This window comes from Podarcis erhardii, assembly GCF_964252035.2.
Source record: "Podarcis erhardii genome assembly, chromosome: 7".
NCBI lineage: Eukaryota > Metazoa > Chordata > Lepidosauria > Squamata > Lacertidae > Podarcis > Podarcis erhardii.
Window position 1 is genome coordinate 30,579,413 of NC_138511.1, and position 17,384 is coordinate 30,596,796.

Consider the following 17,384-nt stretch of genomic DNA (forward strand, 5'->3'; position numbering starts at 1 on the left):
CGCGGGGATTCGAACCACTGACCTTCTGATCAGCAAGTCCTAGGCTCTGTGGTTTAACCCACAGCCCCACCCGCGTCCCATAGTTTTTTATAGTTATAGTTTAATTACTTTTTAATTATCTTTTTTCAGCTTTCTGTATTTTATCTGTGTGTGTTTTCAACTTGTGTAAGCCACTTTCAGCCCCAGTCTGGGGAGAAGGTGGGGTGGATAAATGAATAAACAAACGGCGTCTTCCTGACAGATGGTTTTCCAACCTCTTTAAAAACCTCCAATGAAGGAAGTTCCACCGCCTTTAATGTCTAGCGACCCGGATATCTCCATTAACATGCACACAGAACAGATAATGTTAAAGGCTGCATTTGAACAGCGACCAGGTGCCCCAGCTCAGGTCTGCTGATTCCTACTGGGCAGGAGAGGAGGCCAACCACAACTGCCCTCAGTCCAAGGTAGGAAGTGGGCTGCTTGCCCTGGGGCAAAATTACCAAGCCTTCCTTCTACATGCCCTCCCGATGCAGGGAGAGCCTCTTTCCAAAGTTCACATGAGTATTATGTTTCGGCTGGTGCCTCCTACGTGCACCAGAAGTTTCGTCAATGGAGAGAACATCTGGATCTGGATAAAATGCAGAACCCAACTGGCTTAATTGGGAACAGAGACTCCGCAGCTCCATCCAGGATGTTTTTCCTGTACAGCTCAGAGGTTCGGTTAAGGTGGCCTCTAGGGATTTCCTGCAGTTTATCTCAGCAAGCGGAAAGCAGATTAATGGAGCAGGTCAAGGGAAGGGGACGAGCAGAGACTGGAAGCCCCTTTCCCCACCCTTATGTCTCAAAAGAGGACACCCATTTCTAACAGAAACACCTTAAATTGTGATTGAATTATTCCCCAATGTTGTGGGGAAATGATCCACCCCAATACTACGTTTTGTTCCTGGCATGGCAATGGAAATGTTATCACCAGAAGAAGGATTCATTTATTCCTCATTTTCTGTCTCTTTTTTGGGAGGGAAGGGGGAGTAACTGAGTCACTCTCTTCGATGTAACAGATCTGTGGAAGTGTGTGCAAGACCGCTTCTGGCACCATATGACAAGTGCTGTTTCCTGATAAGCGACCGTTAAAATGGATTGTCAAACAGTGCCGTTACTGTACGCTCCGCAAATGTTCCCGGGCACGCGCTGGCAGGGTAATATGTCACTTATTAAGTGCTCAGCCAAGATAAACCAGGCCTGGTTCACTCCAAAATGAGGGACGCTGAGTAGAACAGAATCTTCTCCAGTTTCCCATGCAAAGCTGGTTCGTTCGTAATGGAGGGATTATCTCCGGGCTCATAGCTGAGCTTCTGTGATCAGCAAATGAGCAGGAAAGAACCGTCCCCCCACGGAAGCAAAGAGATGGGCCAAACCTGCCCATGTGCCAACCAACCAGCAGCTGACACAACAGTCGGTGGCAGTAGCTGGAGAGGAGGCCAGAGAGGTGGTTCAAGGAATGGGAAAGCCACCCTCACTCTTCTTTCACAACCCCAATGCTACACTTCAGTCGCCATCACTCCAAAAGGAAAAGGAGCCCACAGCAGCCCCAAAGGCCATTCTCAACTCATCCAAATGGTGGTATTTTTCTCAGGACGCAGCTGTGATTGCTGCCTCGCAGGGGGTTGGACCACATGAGCCTTTGGGTCCCTTCCAGCTGTACAATTCTATGAGTCTATTGACCCCCATCCTTTAAGCAGAGAGGATTCTGGGAAGAAAGACTGGCAAGGCCTTGCCTTTCCCCAATGCATGTCAAGACATTCAGTCTAGTTCCATCTTTCTCTCATCCTTGCCTCCGTGTACACCACTGACACTTTCCCAGTCTGCTTCCCCCCGCCCCCGATGTTTGGGGCTACCAACTCCCATCAGCCTCTGACAGCACAGCCACTGGACAGGGGGTGATGGGAGAGCCTTATCTTGAAGTCATCCCAAATCTGGATCCTAGAACTGGGGTGGGATGTGTGGAGAACTTGGCAATGAAATAATCTCTGCAGGGAGCTACAGAGATTATGTCATTATCAAGTCCCCCACCCCCATTTAACCTAGATCTATGTTCTGTTATAGGTGTGGGGGGGTCAGTCTGGATGTCACCCAGGGATCCCTTCCGAAACCTGTGTTTCTGTGTGGGTGAGGATAGAAGATGCAAGAGGAAACCAGCAAAACCAGTCCTTTAGCTGGCCAGTTTAAGCGCCTCCATTTACATATAGAAAGAGTTTGCCTTGTGGTCACACAGACATGGGTGGGCCTTTTCCCACCCCAGCTGGCTGAGTGCCACCAGTCACCCTAGGATGGGGAGCAACAGGCCAAGTGTGTGTGTGTGTGTGTGTGTGTGTGTGTGTGTGTGTGTGTGTAAGAGAGAAAGAGGGGGGGGGGGTTGGCTGATGCTGGAAGCCGGAGACACAGAGGTTTATATTGTTCTGTGCTGAACCCAAAACTGAGTCTGGGGCTCCCCTGGGAACCTAAGGGAAGTCTGTGGGGAGAAATGCTGGGGGGTTAATGCCATGAACCCTTCTCCATCCTCTGCTCAGGTTGTTCATGTGCATAAATAAAACCGTAGTTCCGAAAGACACCACAGACCTTCATTCCCAGGAAAGTAACCCCTGGGAATATCACAGGCATCCCAGAGTCTCTCACCACTCAGAGATTGGGGTTTCTGTAGTTTAAGTCTACCAATTCCGCTTCTGTCCAGACTCTGTCCAGTTCCAGGTTGTCCAGCTATTTCATCAGATCAACTCCTTTAGGAGCATTGCCAAACAAGTCACATTCAAATGGGGTCTTGAGACTGGCGACATCCCTCTCAGGGCAGAGCGAGCAAGGAAACAAAGATCTCCTTTACTTTGAAACTTCGGGAGCCCCCAGTGCCAGCAAGCGTGACTGTAAGTATACAGAGGTGACTTTCAGGGAGACACGGCGCAAGGAGGGTCATTGCAGCTCAATTATTAACTGGGCTGGAGGGGGGACCCCTGACTTTACTGGAATGCAGCCTCCCTCAACGGCCATGTTCCGGATGCCAGGGAATGTGCCGGAACTGTGCGCAAAGGTTAATGGATTCATACTCCATGCAAAACATAGCCCTCCAAACTCGGGTCTCTGAGAGGGCTTTTTTCAAGCATTGCAGTACTATCCCCGCCTTGCTGCTAACCCAGTTCCCCTGTTGTTGCCTCAAGGGGGAAAGAAGGGACTCCTTTGCTTTAAATGGCACAGGGAGAGCCCAGGTCTGCTCAGTTTCTCAAGGGAAGGCACAGGGCAACGCAGAAGTCGCCTCACGTTACCCAGTTTTGTCTTTCCTACAAATACTGGAATGAGCAGGGGCTCACAGTGGTCCCTCGCTGGTGAGGAGGAGAGCACTCTGCACGCCTGCAGGGGCACTGTTATCATCTTTACCGATTCACACATGCCAGGACTTAGCCCGCTCAAGAAATAAAGGAGCTCCAATCCAGAACTCACTCTGGTGACCCCTAGCACCCTTTCCAAAGAAAGAAGAGATGGATTTGGGCCTGGCCACCAATGCCTCTGACTGCCACAAAGAACAGGCAATGTGTGACCTCATTCAACCCTCCAGAATGATAGACAAGGAATTGCAACAGAAAATGGTTAATATGGATTATGTTGGCCTAATGTGCTCCTAAAGTAGCACTAAAGGGATTAGGAGAAATATAATGGGGAGAGGGAAGACATTTAATCCTATTTATTTTGGAATCAATTCTTATTGTTTATTTATTGCATTCCTATCTAATTCTTCTCCTCCAAGAAGCTCAAGGTGATATATACAGATTCCTCTCCTCATTTCACAACAACCCTGTGATGTAGATTAGACTGAGAGGCAGTGACCGATCCAAGCTCACCCAAGGATCTTCATGGCCAGGCAGGGATTTGGTCTCCTAGGTCCCAGTCTGGCACTAAACCACTAAATAACCACTGTCCATTATAGTGCAGGGTGAACACCCAGCCCTGGACTGTGATCTCCTCCAGAGGCGGAGGTCACCTACTGCAGCCACTACAATGCTTTTCCCAATTAGAGCTTCCTTTGTATTGGGGGGTTCTTTAAGGAAATATCAGCAACAGCAGCCAAGTTTCCATAGGAGGCAGGTGCCCCACTACCACCACTCATGGGCTCTGCCCCTCCAAAGCCAAGCCCTGAGGAAGTGGGCAGCCCCCTCTCAACTAGGCAGGGCAGTGGAGAGGCCCAACAAGCTAGGCCAGCACACCACAGGAGCTGACTGCGCACTGGGGGATCTTTCCAGGAATACCCCACAATGCACAGTGGTTCCTCAGCTAACCAGAAGCTGCAGAAGGCATATCCCCCAAAGCCAGGAAGTATAGATGTAGGTGAAGCTCTTCCAAGCCAGCCTGGGGAAACAATTCCAGGGCTTCTTATAAAACCCCAATTTTAAATCAGAGGAGAGTTTTCAAAGTCTGAAGGTTCTTCCCTGGCTCAGGTTGAAATCCAAGCTGGAGGAGAATTCACGGCTTCTCTCATCACCAACTATCACCAATATTCAAGACCCTTCCTATTCCTAACACTTTCCCCACACACAGAGTAATGGCAGGAGTAGCAGCAACATGCATGGAGAGCAGAAACCGACAAGCCTGAGCCAAGCCAAGTACTCTCCCCTCCTGCAGTTTCCAGCAACTGGTATTCAGAAGCATTGCTGCCTATGACCTTGGAGGCAGAGCATAGCTCTCTACTCCATTAATTTGCCCAGTCCTCTTTTAAAACTGCCTAGGTTGGTGGCCATCACTGCCTCTTGCAGGAGCAAGTTCCACAGTTTAACTATGCGTTGCATAAAGTCCTTTCTTTTCTCTGTCCTGAATCTTCCAACATTCGGCTCCATTGGCTATCCACAAGTTCAAGTGTCCTGAGAGAGGGAGAGTTTATTTGTCTCTCTATTCACTTTCTCCATGCCATGCCTCATGGTATAAACTTGTATCTTAATCACCTCTTTCTCGCCTTTTTATCTGAAATAAAAAGTCCCAAACACGGCAACTTTTCTTCGTAGGGGACTTTCTCTGTCCCTCCATATTTCAAGGACTTTCAAGATGACCGTCCTATATTTGAAGAAGTCCTTTATTAGAACTTCTCTCCAACCCAAGATAAAGGAGTAGGGGCCTTGATCCTGCCCATCAATAGTTAGCACCCGGAGAGCAGACTGAGCAGGTCACCTCGCCCACCTGACCAGGTAAGGCCTTAAGGGGACGGGGGAGGGTGTTTCGGGGAGACGGGCTTGTCTTCCAAGCCTCAGGAAATGAACCAAATTATTCTGGCCCTCGGCAAGCGGGGGCAAGCTCAGCCATCTCTGTCAATAAGTGAGAAACTACAGAAAATACAGACATAACTATAGGCAGATATTTGCATTTCCTTTTTTGGAGGAGGGAAATACTTCTAATAATCCATTCTTCAATTCTGACACTAAATCTGGGGTTGTAGTCAGCCAGGACCCAATAAAATTAGGGATCCTAACTAAGTCACATCCATTACTTCAAAGGTCTACTCTGAGCAGGGCTAGTGCTGAATAGCACTCTGGGTTTCCATGTTTTCCCTGCCCATGACTCAGAGTTTTCCATATGGATGGCCTGAAACTCAAGAGAGCTCATAGTTAGGCCATGTGTTATTTTGGGGTACAATAGACCCAGAGGCCTGGAGACAGGGCAGGATGCGAATTACAGTAAAATATGAGAAATAAGTATCTGAATTTTCAGACTGAAACGCAGCACCTGCCAACGCAGTGGACCCTGACCACTTCAACAAGAGTCGTTTTGACAGTGGAATGGACATCCTTGGAAGGTGGTGGACTCTCTCTGTTTTTTTGATAGAGGCTGGAGGGTCATCTGCCAAGGATTCTTTAGCTGTGAGTCCTGCATTGCAAGGGACTAGACTACATGGCCCTTGGCTATACCTTCCACACTACAGTTCTGTGATTCTACGGCCTCACAGAGCAGGGGCCAACCAGCGTGGGTTGAACTGTGTGTGTGTGTTTGATGCCGCCACTGACTTCTTTTGTGCCATGTGCACAGATCAGGACCACACCTCCAGTGCGGCTCCCACTGGGGATCTCACCCACTCAGTTTGTCCATCACTTACTAAAGGGCCCACCTGCTCAGCGCCCACCACTCCGAGAGGCTGGAAGGGAGCCACGCGCATGTTACTCTGTCTTTCCTGCATCACAAAATAAGCAAGACGCAACCGAAGAACTCCCATAATCACATAATACACACACACACACACACACACACACACAGTGCTCCCGTAGCATAAGACAAGGAAAAGCAGCAACGGAAGGAGCTCCTGCAACAGTTTAGAAGGGTTATGAAACGTTTGTACAAGCAGAGAAGTCCTCCATTGCCATGCACCGAAACCAGTAACGTCTCCTGGGAGAGAACGGCCTCGGAATGGGGCACATATAACCGGACCCACACAGACACCATTTTTCTGTTCAGGCAGGTCAAGTCGATGAAGTGAAAACAGGATTGCCAGGTCATCATGTGAGCGTCAGGCGCTCCTCGGGGAAAGTTATGACTCTTCAGAGCCAGAAAGCGAAAGACCGAGGGGGAGAGAGAGAGAGAGAGAGACAGAGAGAGAGAGAGACAGACAGACAGACAGACAGACAGACAGACAGCTTCACTACTGAACTGACAGCATCGGAGAGCATTTTGCTGCAGTGACTATTTACCTTGAGTTGCCTTGCTCCATGTCCCGTGTTGAAAAACTGTGCCTGAGGTACCAGGAGAAAACTCCTTGGCTGTCAAAAATCCTTGGGAGATTCAGTCGCTTCTTCTGCTGGGGCAGGGCAAAGGCCGGAGGCAACATGCCCCCAGAGTTATACTTACACACACACACACACACACACACACACACACACACACACACACACACTTTGTTGCCAGCTCCAGAGCAGCAGCAGAAGCAGCTGCTGCTCCTTGGCCGTTGTCAATTGCAAAAAAATGAGGGTTGCTGCAGGCACAGGTGGCCAAACTGCTGGAGCTGCCTCCTTGCGCCCGCCCCCTGAGGCTTCTGGCCAATCGCTGAAGCAACAGGAAAGCCTGCCAAACAACTGGGCTTTCCCCTTAACCCTTGACAAAACCTCATAAAACAGTCACCGATTCCTTGCTAACGCAGAAGCCCGTAGGAGGGATTGCAAATGAGCTTTGTGGGGAACAGGGATTCTTTCTTTCATCAGATTATCCACTGAAAGGGTCATCCAGACTGAATGAGGGGAAAATACGAGCCAGGAAAATGGTCGATGATGCTGTCATGTGCTGCCTTGCAGCGGGTTGGTCTAGATGACCCTTGGATCCCTTCCAACTCGACGATTCTATGGTTCTATGTGGATGCTGTCTTTGTGTGGGTTGTATATACCCACTGTGAATGGTCTATGTATGTATGCAGTACTTTTCCGGTTAATTTTTTTTTGAGGCGCCAATACTCCTATTTTGATAAAAGTGCCAAAGGTTCCAGCAAAAAATGGCTGCCATGGGCAAGAAAAGTCCTGTACATACTCTATATGTGGGTTTAAGCATATCCCTTACATCTGGCTGAGAGGTTTTGGGGGGAGCTCATGTCACCTCTGCCCGCCACAGCGAGAAGAGTTAACTGTGGGTTTAAAAACAAGGATTTGTGTGACTCAAAGGAACATAATCCACTTTGGAGAGTTACATAAGGTAAAGGGACCCCTGACCGTTAGGTCCAGTCACGGATGACTCTGGGGTTGTGGCGTTCATCTCACTTTACTGGCCGAGGGAGCTGGCGTTTGTCCACAGACAGCTTCCGGGTCATGTGGCCAGCATGACTAAGCCGCTTCTGGCGAACCAGAGCAGCGCACGGAAACACCGTTTACCTTCCTGCTGGAGTGGTACCTATTTATCTACTTCAACTTTGACGTGCTTTCAAACTGCTATGTTGGCAGGAGCTGGGACCAAGCAACAGGAGCTTACCCTGTCGCAGGATTCAAACCGCCGACCTTCTGATCAGCAAGCCCTAGGCTCTGTGGTTCAGACCACAGATAAACAAGGATTCATGTGACTCAAAGGAACATGATCCACTTTGGAGAGTCACATTAGTACATGCCAAAATCTACCTTCCGTTTTCTTGAAATGTTTTCTTCCTCTGAGAACAAGTTTCTTCCTCAATTCTGGGGGTAATTGAGAATTTCTTGAGAACTCAAAGATTGTGGGGCTTTATGGCTTAAGGTGGTACATCTGTCTGCACACGTTCCACTACCTCAGAAGGTGATGGATTCTCCTTCCTTGGAAAGGTTGAATGGGCGCATCTGTCAGAGAATCTTAAGCTGCAATTCCTTCATTGCAGGGGGTTGGACTGGATAACCCTTGGGGAGTCCCTTCCAACCCTAAAATTCTCTGATTCTATCTCTCATACTGAAAAGCAGCTTTGCTTGTCATTCACCAGAGCACTGCCATTTTGGCCCCAAACAGGGGTGTCATCTGGGGGGGCCGGGGGGGCAGTCCCCTCAATATTTTCAACTTTGTGACAATCCTCAAAAGGACACACCAGGGCGCCTTTCAGGAAGGTGGTTGGTAGTGGAGGGAATCCTGAGCTGAGTGTGCCTGGCCAGGTTGGGGGCGCCGTGTGTGATGTCATGCACGCGTGGCAGCCCCCCCCCCAATGTTGGGGGCAACTCAGCACCTCTGGCCCGAAACAAGACACCCCTTCACTCAGCTCCAGATCCCCACCCTGCCCCATTCCCAAAAGACTTCAGTACCTGCCACAGGTATACTGTGGGGGAGGCAGCGGCTAGGGAAGAGAGCTGCGGAAGCTGAGGGCGGTTACTTTCCATCAAGCATCATCTTTGACTAGAAGCTTCACAGAGATCCAGGTGGACCACATCCAAGCATTTCCACCTCTATTAATAAAAAGGTGGTGGGGTTTTGCACACCCCTCCTGCCTTCAGAGCTGGGCTGCATTCCCTCTGGCACCCCTCTGCTTGGGGCTGACAGATTTTCCACACCTCTGCAAACCTCCAGACTTCCTCAAGTCTGGCAGTGCTCTCCATTTTGTCAAAGGACAGGACCGTGTGGGCTATACAAATCCTTCCAACATCAGAAAGTTAGGCTATACTGTACCTCGAAACCTTATCCATCCAAGTTATGCATTTCCTACAATAAACAACTTTATTATTTTCTGACCTGCAAACATCTGTGTGTGTAAGAGAGAGAGTCTACTCTCTCACTCAGATTTGCCAGCTCAAATGCTACCTAATGAAAAGTGTTAGTTAGTTTTGCCCCTGTTCCCCCATTACTCACTCCCCAACAATATGAAACCCATTATTCCCTCTAGGACTGAGAACACAACCATCCCTTCAACCCAACCCACCCTTAATCTGAAACATGTGCACAAGCCTGGATTCGAAGGTCCAGAAATCGCAACGGCTTTGTGTGAGACCCTCTCTGTTTAATCACGCACACCCCAGAAAGACTTTGATCCCTGATGCCTCCCTCGCCAGCTCCGCAGCTGTGTTTTCTCACCTGCCAAATGGCAAAGAGCAATCCGAGAAACCTTCCAAGAGCATCATCCTTTCCAACCATCACACGGGGCGGTTCCCTCTCCCAGACGACCTGTCGCACCAGCACTGACTAAGAGGAAGCCATCAGCAAAAGTTACAAAGTATTTCAAAGCTCCTTGGTTTCTCCCCACCCAGTACATGGTTAGAAGGAAGTGCAGGGTCTTCACGCAAGCCCATTTCGATGCTTCCCTCTTCAAAGCCGCACCGTCATTGAAACAACTCTAAGCCAACTTTTCCACCATAAAGTAGGGTACCCACAAAAAAGGCAAGTCAAAAAATATGGTACAGATTAAAGAGAAGACCTCAGAAAGCTGGACAGAGCAGGCTTCATCCAGCAGCACTCTTCTTATTTATCCCGTCGACAAGAGTTATAAACTGCTTATTCAACAAAAACCTTCAAGCCCCTCGCAAAACATGATGCACAATTTTCATGGCAAAATGCTGAAAAAACCAAAAGCTGACCTAAGATTTCTCAATTTTCTCAAAATATTAATAAACTGTGTGAGGTTTAGAATCTAGTGGAAGAAGCTGTTGAAGCAGCTAGTCTAGTGTTTTTGCTAAAGGTGACTAGTTAGGTCCTTGCCATTTACATGTCCAGAGAGTTACCTCTGTTGCCCTAGAGACAAATGGCTGGGCCTTTTCCCACCTCACCTGGCAGATGCCAGCAGTCAAGAGGGAAAGGGGAGCTGTGCAAGAGTTGGTATGAGAGAGAAGGGAGGGAGAGATGGATTGTGCTGCAAGCTGGAGACACAGAGGCTTTTCTTGTTCTGTGCTGGACTCAAAGCTTCCCTAGGAACTGAATGAGGTGGCAAAATCTATTGGGGTGTTAACTCTGTGAGCCTCTCCATCCTATGCTCAGGTTGGATGTATGGGTAAAGAAAACCATACATCCCAAGACACCACAGTCTCCTTTGTCCTTCCCCTCCAAGGGAACCGAACCTTGGGGAAGCATGCAACATTATTTACAAGACGGCAAGTCCCTTTGAGCTCACTGCATTAGATGTGCACAGGATGGCACTGAGAGAGTCCACCAATTTCGCCATGTAAATATATACATGTTGCTTCATTCCTGTGCTGTAGGGGGGGTCAGACTAGATGACTCTTGGGGTCCCTCCCAGCTCTACATTTCAAGGATTCTGTGTCACATGTAATGCAGCTGGATGTGGTGAAACCCAACCAAGTCAATGAACTGAAAGCTGGGAAGTGAATTGAAAGGAGGCTCCCCGCTACTGAAGTCTCCATAGGAAGCGAGAGGTATCGGAAACTCTGCCACATGGTTGGCATGCTCAGGAACAACTTCTCTGTGTCAGTGGCTTCCTAACCCATAACCCTGCATTGAGCTCAACTGCTTAACAACAATGCAGCCACATCCTCTTCCTGCCTTGCCACCATCTCCTCCTCCTCCTCTGCCACTGGGCAAAATAAAGCCACATCCAGCCCCCCCGCATCCTCCTTGAACCTGTATTTCCAAATACCACAGAAAGCGGGGGCTCCTTAGGAACTGATCTCTCAAATGAAGCTTCAGTTCCTCCAACCGGATCCTTGTGCTAAAGGTGAGCAGAGACGGGCGTTCCCAGGGAATGCGGGGGAAGGGGGAAGGGGCAGGGGACTTCCTTAGTGGGTTGCAGAGCCCCAGTTGTGTCTCCCCTTGGGAGGAAGTGGGAGGCTTGTGGGCCAAAGGGTTGTGGCGAAGGTGCTGGAATTGTCTGTGTAAATACATTTGAAAATAGCTGGCTTTGTTGCAACACAACCCAAATGGGCATTAAGCCTCACAGCCTGACCATCTGCAAGGCCCGCTTTCGCCAGGGAGAGAAAGAGCAAAACATGGAGTGACTTTGGGACAACTGTGATTCGACCTACCCCCCATCACCCCCCAACTACTGCCCCCACCCCCCAAAAAATGTGCTTGTGGGGGAGCCCAAACAAACTAGATCAGGACTGGGCACTATTTCACTGTTTCCAACCAGGGCCCCCTAGATCAAGTAAAACAAGAGGACTACTTAAATAACTGGCCAATCATGTCGGTTCTGACCCCCCCCAAAATGTCCTGCCCCCCCAACAAAATTCTGGCTACACCCATGTTTCCATGACAGCTTGAATCTCACCCCCTCCCCAAAGCATACATGGTGCACATATGGTTTTTCCCTATGGACTGTTTGGGGGGGGGGCAGCCTATTTACATCAGGAACGTGGCAATGATGAAGCCCCTTTGAACCTAAACACAATGCCTTCCATCTGGAATAGGGGTAGCCACTTTTCTATTGGGGATGGTGAATGCTGTAGATTCAGTAATGGGTCTCTGGGCATGTTCTTCCATAAAATAGAGTACCTTTCTTCAACAGCATAGTTAGGAGGGTGTGTGTGTGTGTGTGAAAGACCTTTTGTTTAAAACAGACATCAAGGTACCATTGCAGAAGGATGTACTCTTCATTGCCAAACATACACCTGACAGAAAACTTTTCAGCAGGCATTAAAAAGTTGGCACAGAATGCATCTCTCTATTGGCAGAGAGTTCCACAGGCCTGGGCTGGTGACACTAAAGGCTCGGCTTCTCAATGCTGTCACTTGAGCCTTGGGGAACAACCAGCGATGCTCCTGCAGATGATCTTGGCAACTGAGCCGGGACAGAAGGGTTCAGGCAGTCGTTACAGTATTTTTGTCCAGGGCTTTATAAACTAACACAAGGACCTTGAGCCAGGCTCAGTAGTAGACGGGCAGCCGGTGCTGCTGTTTTAAGAATGGTGTCCCATGTTCTTGGCCAGATGCCCCCATCAGCAGCCTGGCTGCTTCATTCTGCCCCAGCTGGAGCTTCTGGACCAGGCCCAAGCACAGCCCCACGCAGAGTGCATTGCATTAATGTCATTGACACAAGTCGTTTTAACATTAAACACATAGAATTAGAAGGGACCACGAGCGTCATCTAGTCCAACACCCTGCAATGCAGGAATTTTTCACCCACTATGGGTCTTGAACCCACAACTCTGAGAATAAGAGTCTCATGCTTTACTGACTGAGCTACCTGTGAACAAGCCCCTTGTAGCCACTGGACTTACTACTACTACTACTACTACTGCTACTACTACTGCATTTGTACACCGCCCTATTCACCAAGGAACTCAAGGTGGTGTATGTGTTTCTCTATCTCCTCATTTAATTCCCACAACAAACCTTCAAAGTTGGTTGGGCTGAGAGACAGCAACTGGCCCCCAAAGTCACACCCAGACAGCTTTGTGGCTAGGTGAGGATTAGATCCTTCATCTCTTCCAGGTGTGACACTTTAACCACTACGCCACACTGGCTTAACGGGCATTTTACGGGCGCCACGAGGCCTAAGACAGGCTTCGCCCGCTGGGGCTTCTCTTTGAACTACAACTCCCATCAGCCCCCAGACAAAACATCTGGAGTGTGGCGGGAGGGCTGACGCTGACCCTTGACTCCATTCTTCTGTATTCCAGAGGGGAAACATTGGGAGTCAGTGAGGCTTTCAAGACTTTTCCTTTCCTGTCCTCGTCCAAACAAGTAACCAAAGAACTCGGGGGTTGGAAGCAGGAAATATTTCCCAGGCCCTAAACGTACAAAACTGAATGAGGCGCTGGAGAGGCAGCCGGCCAGCATGACCGAGGGCGAAACACTCACGCTTCTATCTCTGCCCCGAAGGAGACCAACCGCTGGGGTGCTCCTGGCAGGAGGGGCTGGGAGGAGGCCCACATGCCAACAGCTTGCCTCAGCCAGCCTGATGAATGGGCAGCATTGAGCAGGGCCCACGCGCAGGGGGGTATTAATAGCTCATAACACAGCGCTGGGGAACGGCAGCCGACATCACCGCCCAGGCGAGTGTGTGACACAACACAGGGAGAGGGAGGTCAGCCCATACAGGACTGGGGCCCTTTTTCACAGAGACGGAAGTGGGGGTTCAAAACTAGGAGACAAGAATCTACTGCTTCTTGTACAGTGGTACCTCAGGTTACAGATGCTTTAGGTTACAGACTCTGCTAACCCAGAAATAGTACCTCGGGTTAAGAACTTTGCTTCAGGATGAGAACAGAAATCACGCGGTGGCAGGGGGAGGTCCCATTAGCTAAAGTGGTACCTCAGGTTAAGAACAGTTTCAGGTTAAGAATGGACCTCCAGAACAAATTAAGTTCTTAACCCGAGGTACCACTGTACAATGAACTTGCCTCCACACTAGCTAGCTTGCATCACAGCTTCCTGTGTGCAGCCACCGCCTCAGTCTGAACCACCCCCCTGACTGTCATCAACTCATCTTATCATGGAGGGGACCCAAGGGTCATCTAGTCCAACCCCCTGCAATTCAAGGAGCGCAGCTGAAGGATCCCTTTATTCCGGGCTAATCCATATGTTCAGGAGTTTAAAGGAGCCCCCTCACTTTACAGGCAGGAGTCACTGGGAAAGGAAAGCAGGGTGAGACATAGAATAAAAGCAGGGCCCTGCCAGAGCTTTCAGCTTTTCTTTTGTGCAGAAAAATGCCAGCACCTGCAGTTTTAACCCTGTGCCTTTTGGTAAGATGCATTTAAAAACAAGCAAACAAAAACTATGCCGCATTGTAGCACAGGAAGCAGGCATTTTTACTGAAACAATGGTCTCTGAAAAAGGCTACAATTCAAGCAATTGGGGGGGGGGCAGCCAAGTCTTCTCCCTGGGGTCTTCTATGTGTGGCAGAACATTTAAACAAGCCTAAATTTGTTGTCTGTTAAAGGTTGCTGGGAATTAGTGAGAGATTTGTAAATTACAGCGCCCAGATTTCTTTGAGGAAAAAGACTGTGTAGGCGGTTCTAAGACAGAGGCACAGAATCATAGAATTGTAGCGTAGGAAGGGACCACGGGGGTCATCTAGTCCTATCCCCTGCAATGGGGGAATCTTTTGCCCAACGTGGGTCTCGAACCCACAACCCTGAGTCTCATGCTCTACCAAGTGAGTTATCAGGGACCCAGGCTTCCCCCATACGATGCATTTATTCAGCACTCACCCTAGTTTGCTCGCAGAAAGTTGGCAGAAAGTGGGAGACAGATTATATCCGGTCTTTACTGAGCATTGATTGAGGGGTGTGGTTTCCATGGCCATAAGCAGTTTGGGGCAGCAGGCTGGCAAACTCCTTCATTTGGGGAAGTTCTGCCAGGGAGTTTATTAGGGCTTCCCCCTTGAAGAGATGACTCAGGCATCATAGGCGTAAGAACTGGCACAAATCCCGGTTAGAAGCTGGCATGTGATGTCGTTCTTACGCGTGGGGCTTCTCCTACAGGGACTTCTGCAGTGAGAGCTCCTGCCCCAAGGAAGATTAATCCCACTTTACCATTCACACAGAGGTTCAGAGGAGCTGAAGGAAATGTAATTCATACCAGGGGTGCAGCTTCTTCACATATGGGGTGGCGGCCAACTTAGGTTTGTCCTAAACTGCAAAGCTGCCTGTGACCCTGAGGTCCTCCCTTCTAGAACAGCCACTCTCCCCACACCCAACTTATTGAACCTCATTGCAGGGGGTTGGTCTACATGTCCCTTGCGGTCCCTTCAAGCTCTACAATCCTATGATTCTATGTCAGTTCCCAGGGCTATGACACCATTAGGGGACCTGCTCCACCTCAAACCTCTCCTCTGCATGCAGATTCAGAAGCCTGCCTTATACTGGATCTGACCTTTGGTCCATCCAGCTTTCTATGCCAACAGGCATTGGCTTTCCAGGAACCTCTTCCTGGGAGATGGAACAGAATGGAATGGAAGGTACTGCTTCGGAATTCAGATGGTTGTGTTTTTTTAATACTCTCTGTGTTCATAGATAAAAACTTCCAGCTGCCTGCAAGTAACTGGGAGTTGGCTTCCGGCTTCTCTCCCTGAGCTGCTGCCTTTCACCTTGCGGGGAGCTGTTTCAGCAGCCAAGCATTCCCCAAGGTGGCTTCTGTCTGAAGTCCTTAATCAACAGCCTCTGCTGCCTGGAGAACTGTGTCCCACCTACCAGCCAGCTCTCTATAAAGAGGCACCCTGGTCCCCTTGAGCCAGGAGACCAAGGTTCAAATCCCCACGCTTCTCCATGAAGCTCACTGGGTGACCTTGGGCCAGAGGCAGATTTAGGGGAGTGTGACTGGTTTGCCGACACCGGGCTTGCAGAGCTAAGAGGGTGCCTCAGTGGACACCAAAACAATGACTTAGAAGGGAAGGCAAGAGACAGGATGTGAATGAATGTTGGCATCGCACAGGGCACTGCTGAAAATAGAAAACCCAAAGTCCGCCACTGCTTGGACAAGTCAGTTTCTTAGTCTAACCTACCTCACAGGGTTGTTGTGAGGATTAAACGAGGTGGGGGAGAACCACCGTAGGCCGCCTCGAGATCCTTGGAGGTAGGGGTGCCAACTTGAATAAAATAAATGGGGGTGGCAGGTGAGCCCCGCCCCCGCATAATCAATCACATGACTCGGGGCAGGCTCATCATTTGAATGGCAATGCCCGTCAACTTGGGAGGAGGGGGCTGGACGCTTTAAAAAAATGGGGAGGGGGACCGAAGGGACCTCGGACCCTAGGAGTTGGCTCCTATGCTTGGAGAACAGAAGGTGGGAGAGACATGCAAGAAATCATTAGTAAATGCAAGAAAGCAAATAAACTCAAATTAAAGTAAGTACCTGTAAAAGCAATGGAGCAAGTAAATCAGTCCAACCGCGTAAAGCGGGACCAAAGACAGAGCAGCGGGAAAAGCAGAGGCTGAAAGGGGCCGAATCCCGCACCACGAGCGGACGGGTGCTTACCTGGCTTCCCCCGGGACCCTCCACCACCCCCGACGCCTGCTTTGCGCGCCCGCAGCAGCCGCGAGAAGGAACGCCCGCAGGTCCTGCCTCCGCCGCCGGACAGGGCGCGCCGTCGGGAGCCTCTCGCTGCGCCCGGACGCTCCATCCTCCGTCTGAGCCTTTGCGCCTCTGCGCCGCCTAGGCGAGGGAGATCCAGGGCCGGGCAGGCTCCTCCTCGACGACCACGCCCTCGACGGGAAAGCAGAACCCGCTGGGGCTCCCCCGGGCTCGGAAGGGAGAGGAAAGGCACCGGTAGGGACGGGGCAACTCCGCTTTCAAGGCTCTTCCTCCCACGACCGGGCGCCAAAGACACCAGCAAGGCGCCACGTCGGGGAATCCTGCTTCGAAGAGCCTTCTCGGAAACGCCACTAGGGGGCAGCCCTGGCCCCTTTCTGAGCATCTGCCCAGCTGCTCCGTGGATGGCAGGGTTGCCGTCCAACAGGTGAGGCCAGACAGGGAGGGGGGCGCTTAGGCCACTTCCAGACTGATGCTGCTTTGCAGGTACGAAATGCGTCGCAGAATCCCCATGATGTCCTGGCTGCCTTTCGTTGCTGTCCATGCGGAGGCCTCCTTTGAAAACTGCTCAGGAAACTTCAGTTGGTCAAATGGCAGCGCTGAGACATTTCGCATGGCACTAAACCGCTGGCATCTGGTTGCAGCTTCTTCGCCTTCCTGCTTCTCCCCAGGCTCAGTGAAGTGCTGTTCTCTCTGCCTTTAAAGCTCTGAATGGCCCTGGGTCCGTTTGCTCCCAAACCATCCCAGTAAGACCTGCACCAGCATTTGGTACTTCCAGGAGGCTGGCGGAGAGCCTTGCCATCCTTTGCCTTCCCTGGCATTTGCCTCTTGCTGCTGTCAGCCTGCTGTGGAGTACATCTGCGGGAGTCAGCTGAATGTCCTCTAGCATGGAAAGAAGACCCATCTCTGAACTGTGTTTAAGCCAGGCTCCTAGTGTGCAGCCAGACCAGTGCCAGAAACTTTATTAGTGATTAACACTTGTTTTGCATTGTATTGTATATACTTAAACCTATATAGTTTTGTTTTTGCAATAGTGTT

At 50.2% G+C, this 17,384-nt stretch overlaps 1 protein-coding gene across 3 annotated transcripts in view; it reads right to left on the reverse strand.

Moving 5' to 3' along the window:
* The window catches only part of STARD8 (StAR related lipid transfer domain containing 8), a 67,523-nt gene that overhangs the window by 37,369 nt on the left and 12,770 nt on the right, over window positions 1-17,384 (reverse strand). Inside the window, exon 1 of one of the 3 annotated variants that reach the window (XM_081870811.1) lies at window positions 16,293-17,312. The exons of 1 other annotated variant lie outside the window; for it this stretch is intronic. In XM_081870811.1, coding sequence (XP_081726937.1) covers window positions 16,293-16,890 — 598 coding nt within the window. In that variant the 5' untranslated portion in view covers window positions 16,891-17,312. Of the gene's footprint in view, window positions 1-6,692; window positions 6,955-16,292; window positions 17,313-17,384 lie in introns of those variants that run through there. One more of the 3 variants, XM_081870813.1, reaches the window with a different exon arrangement.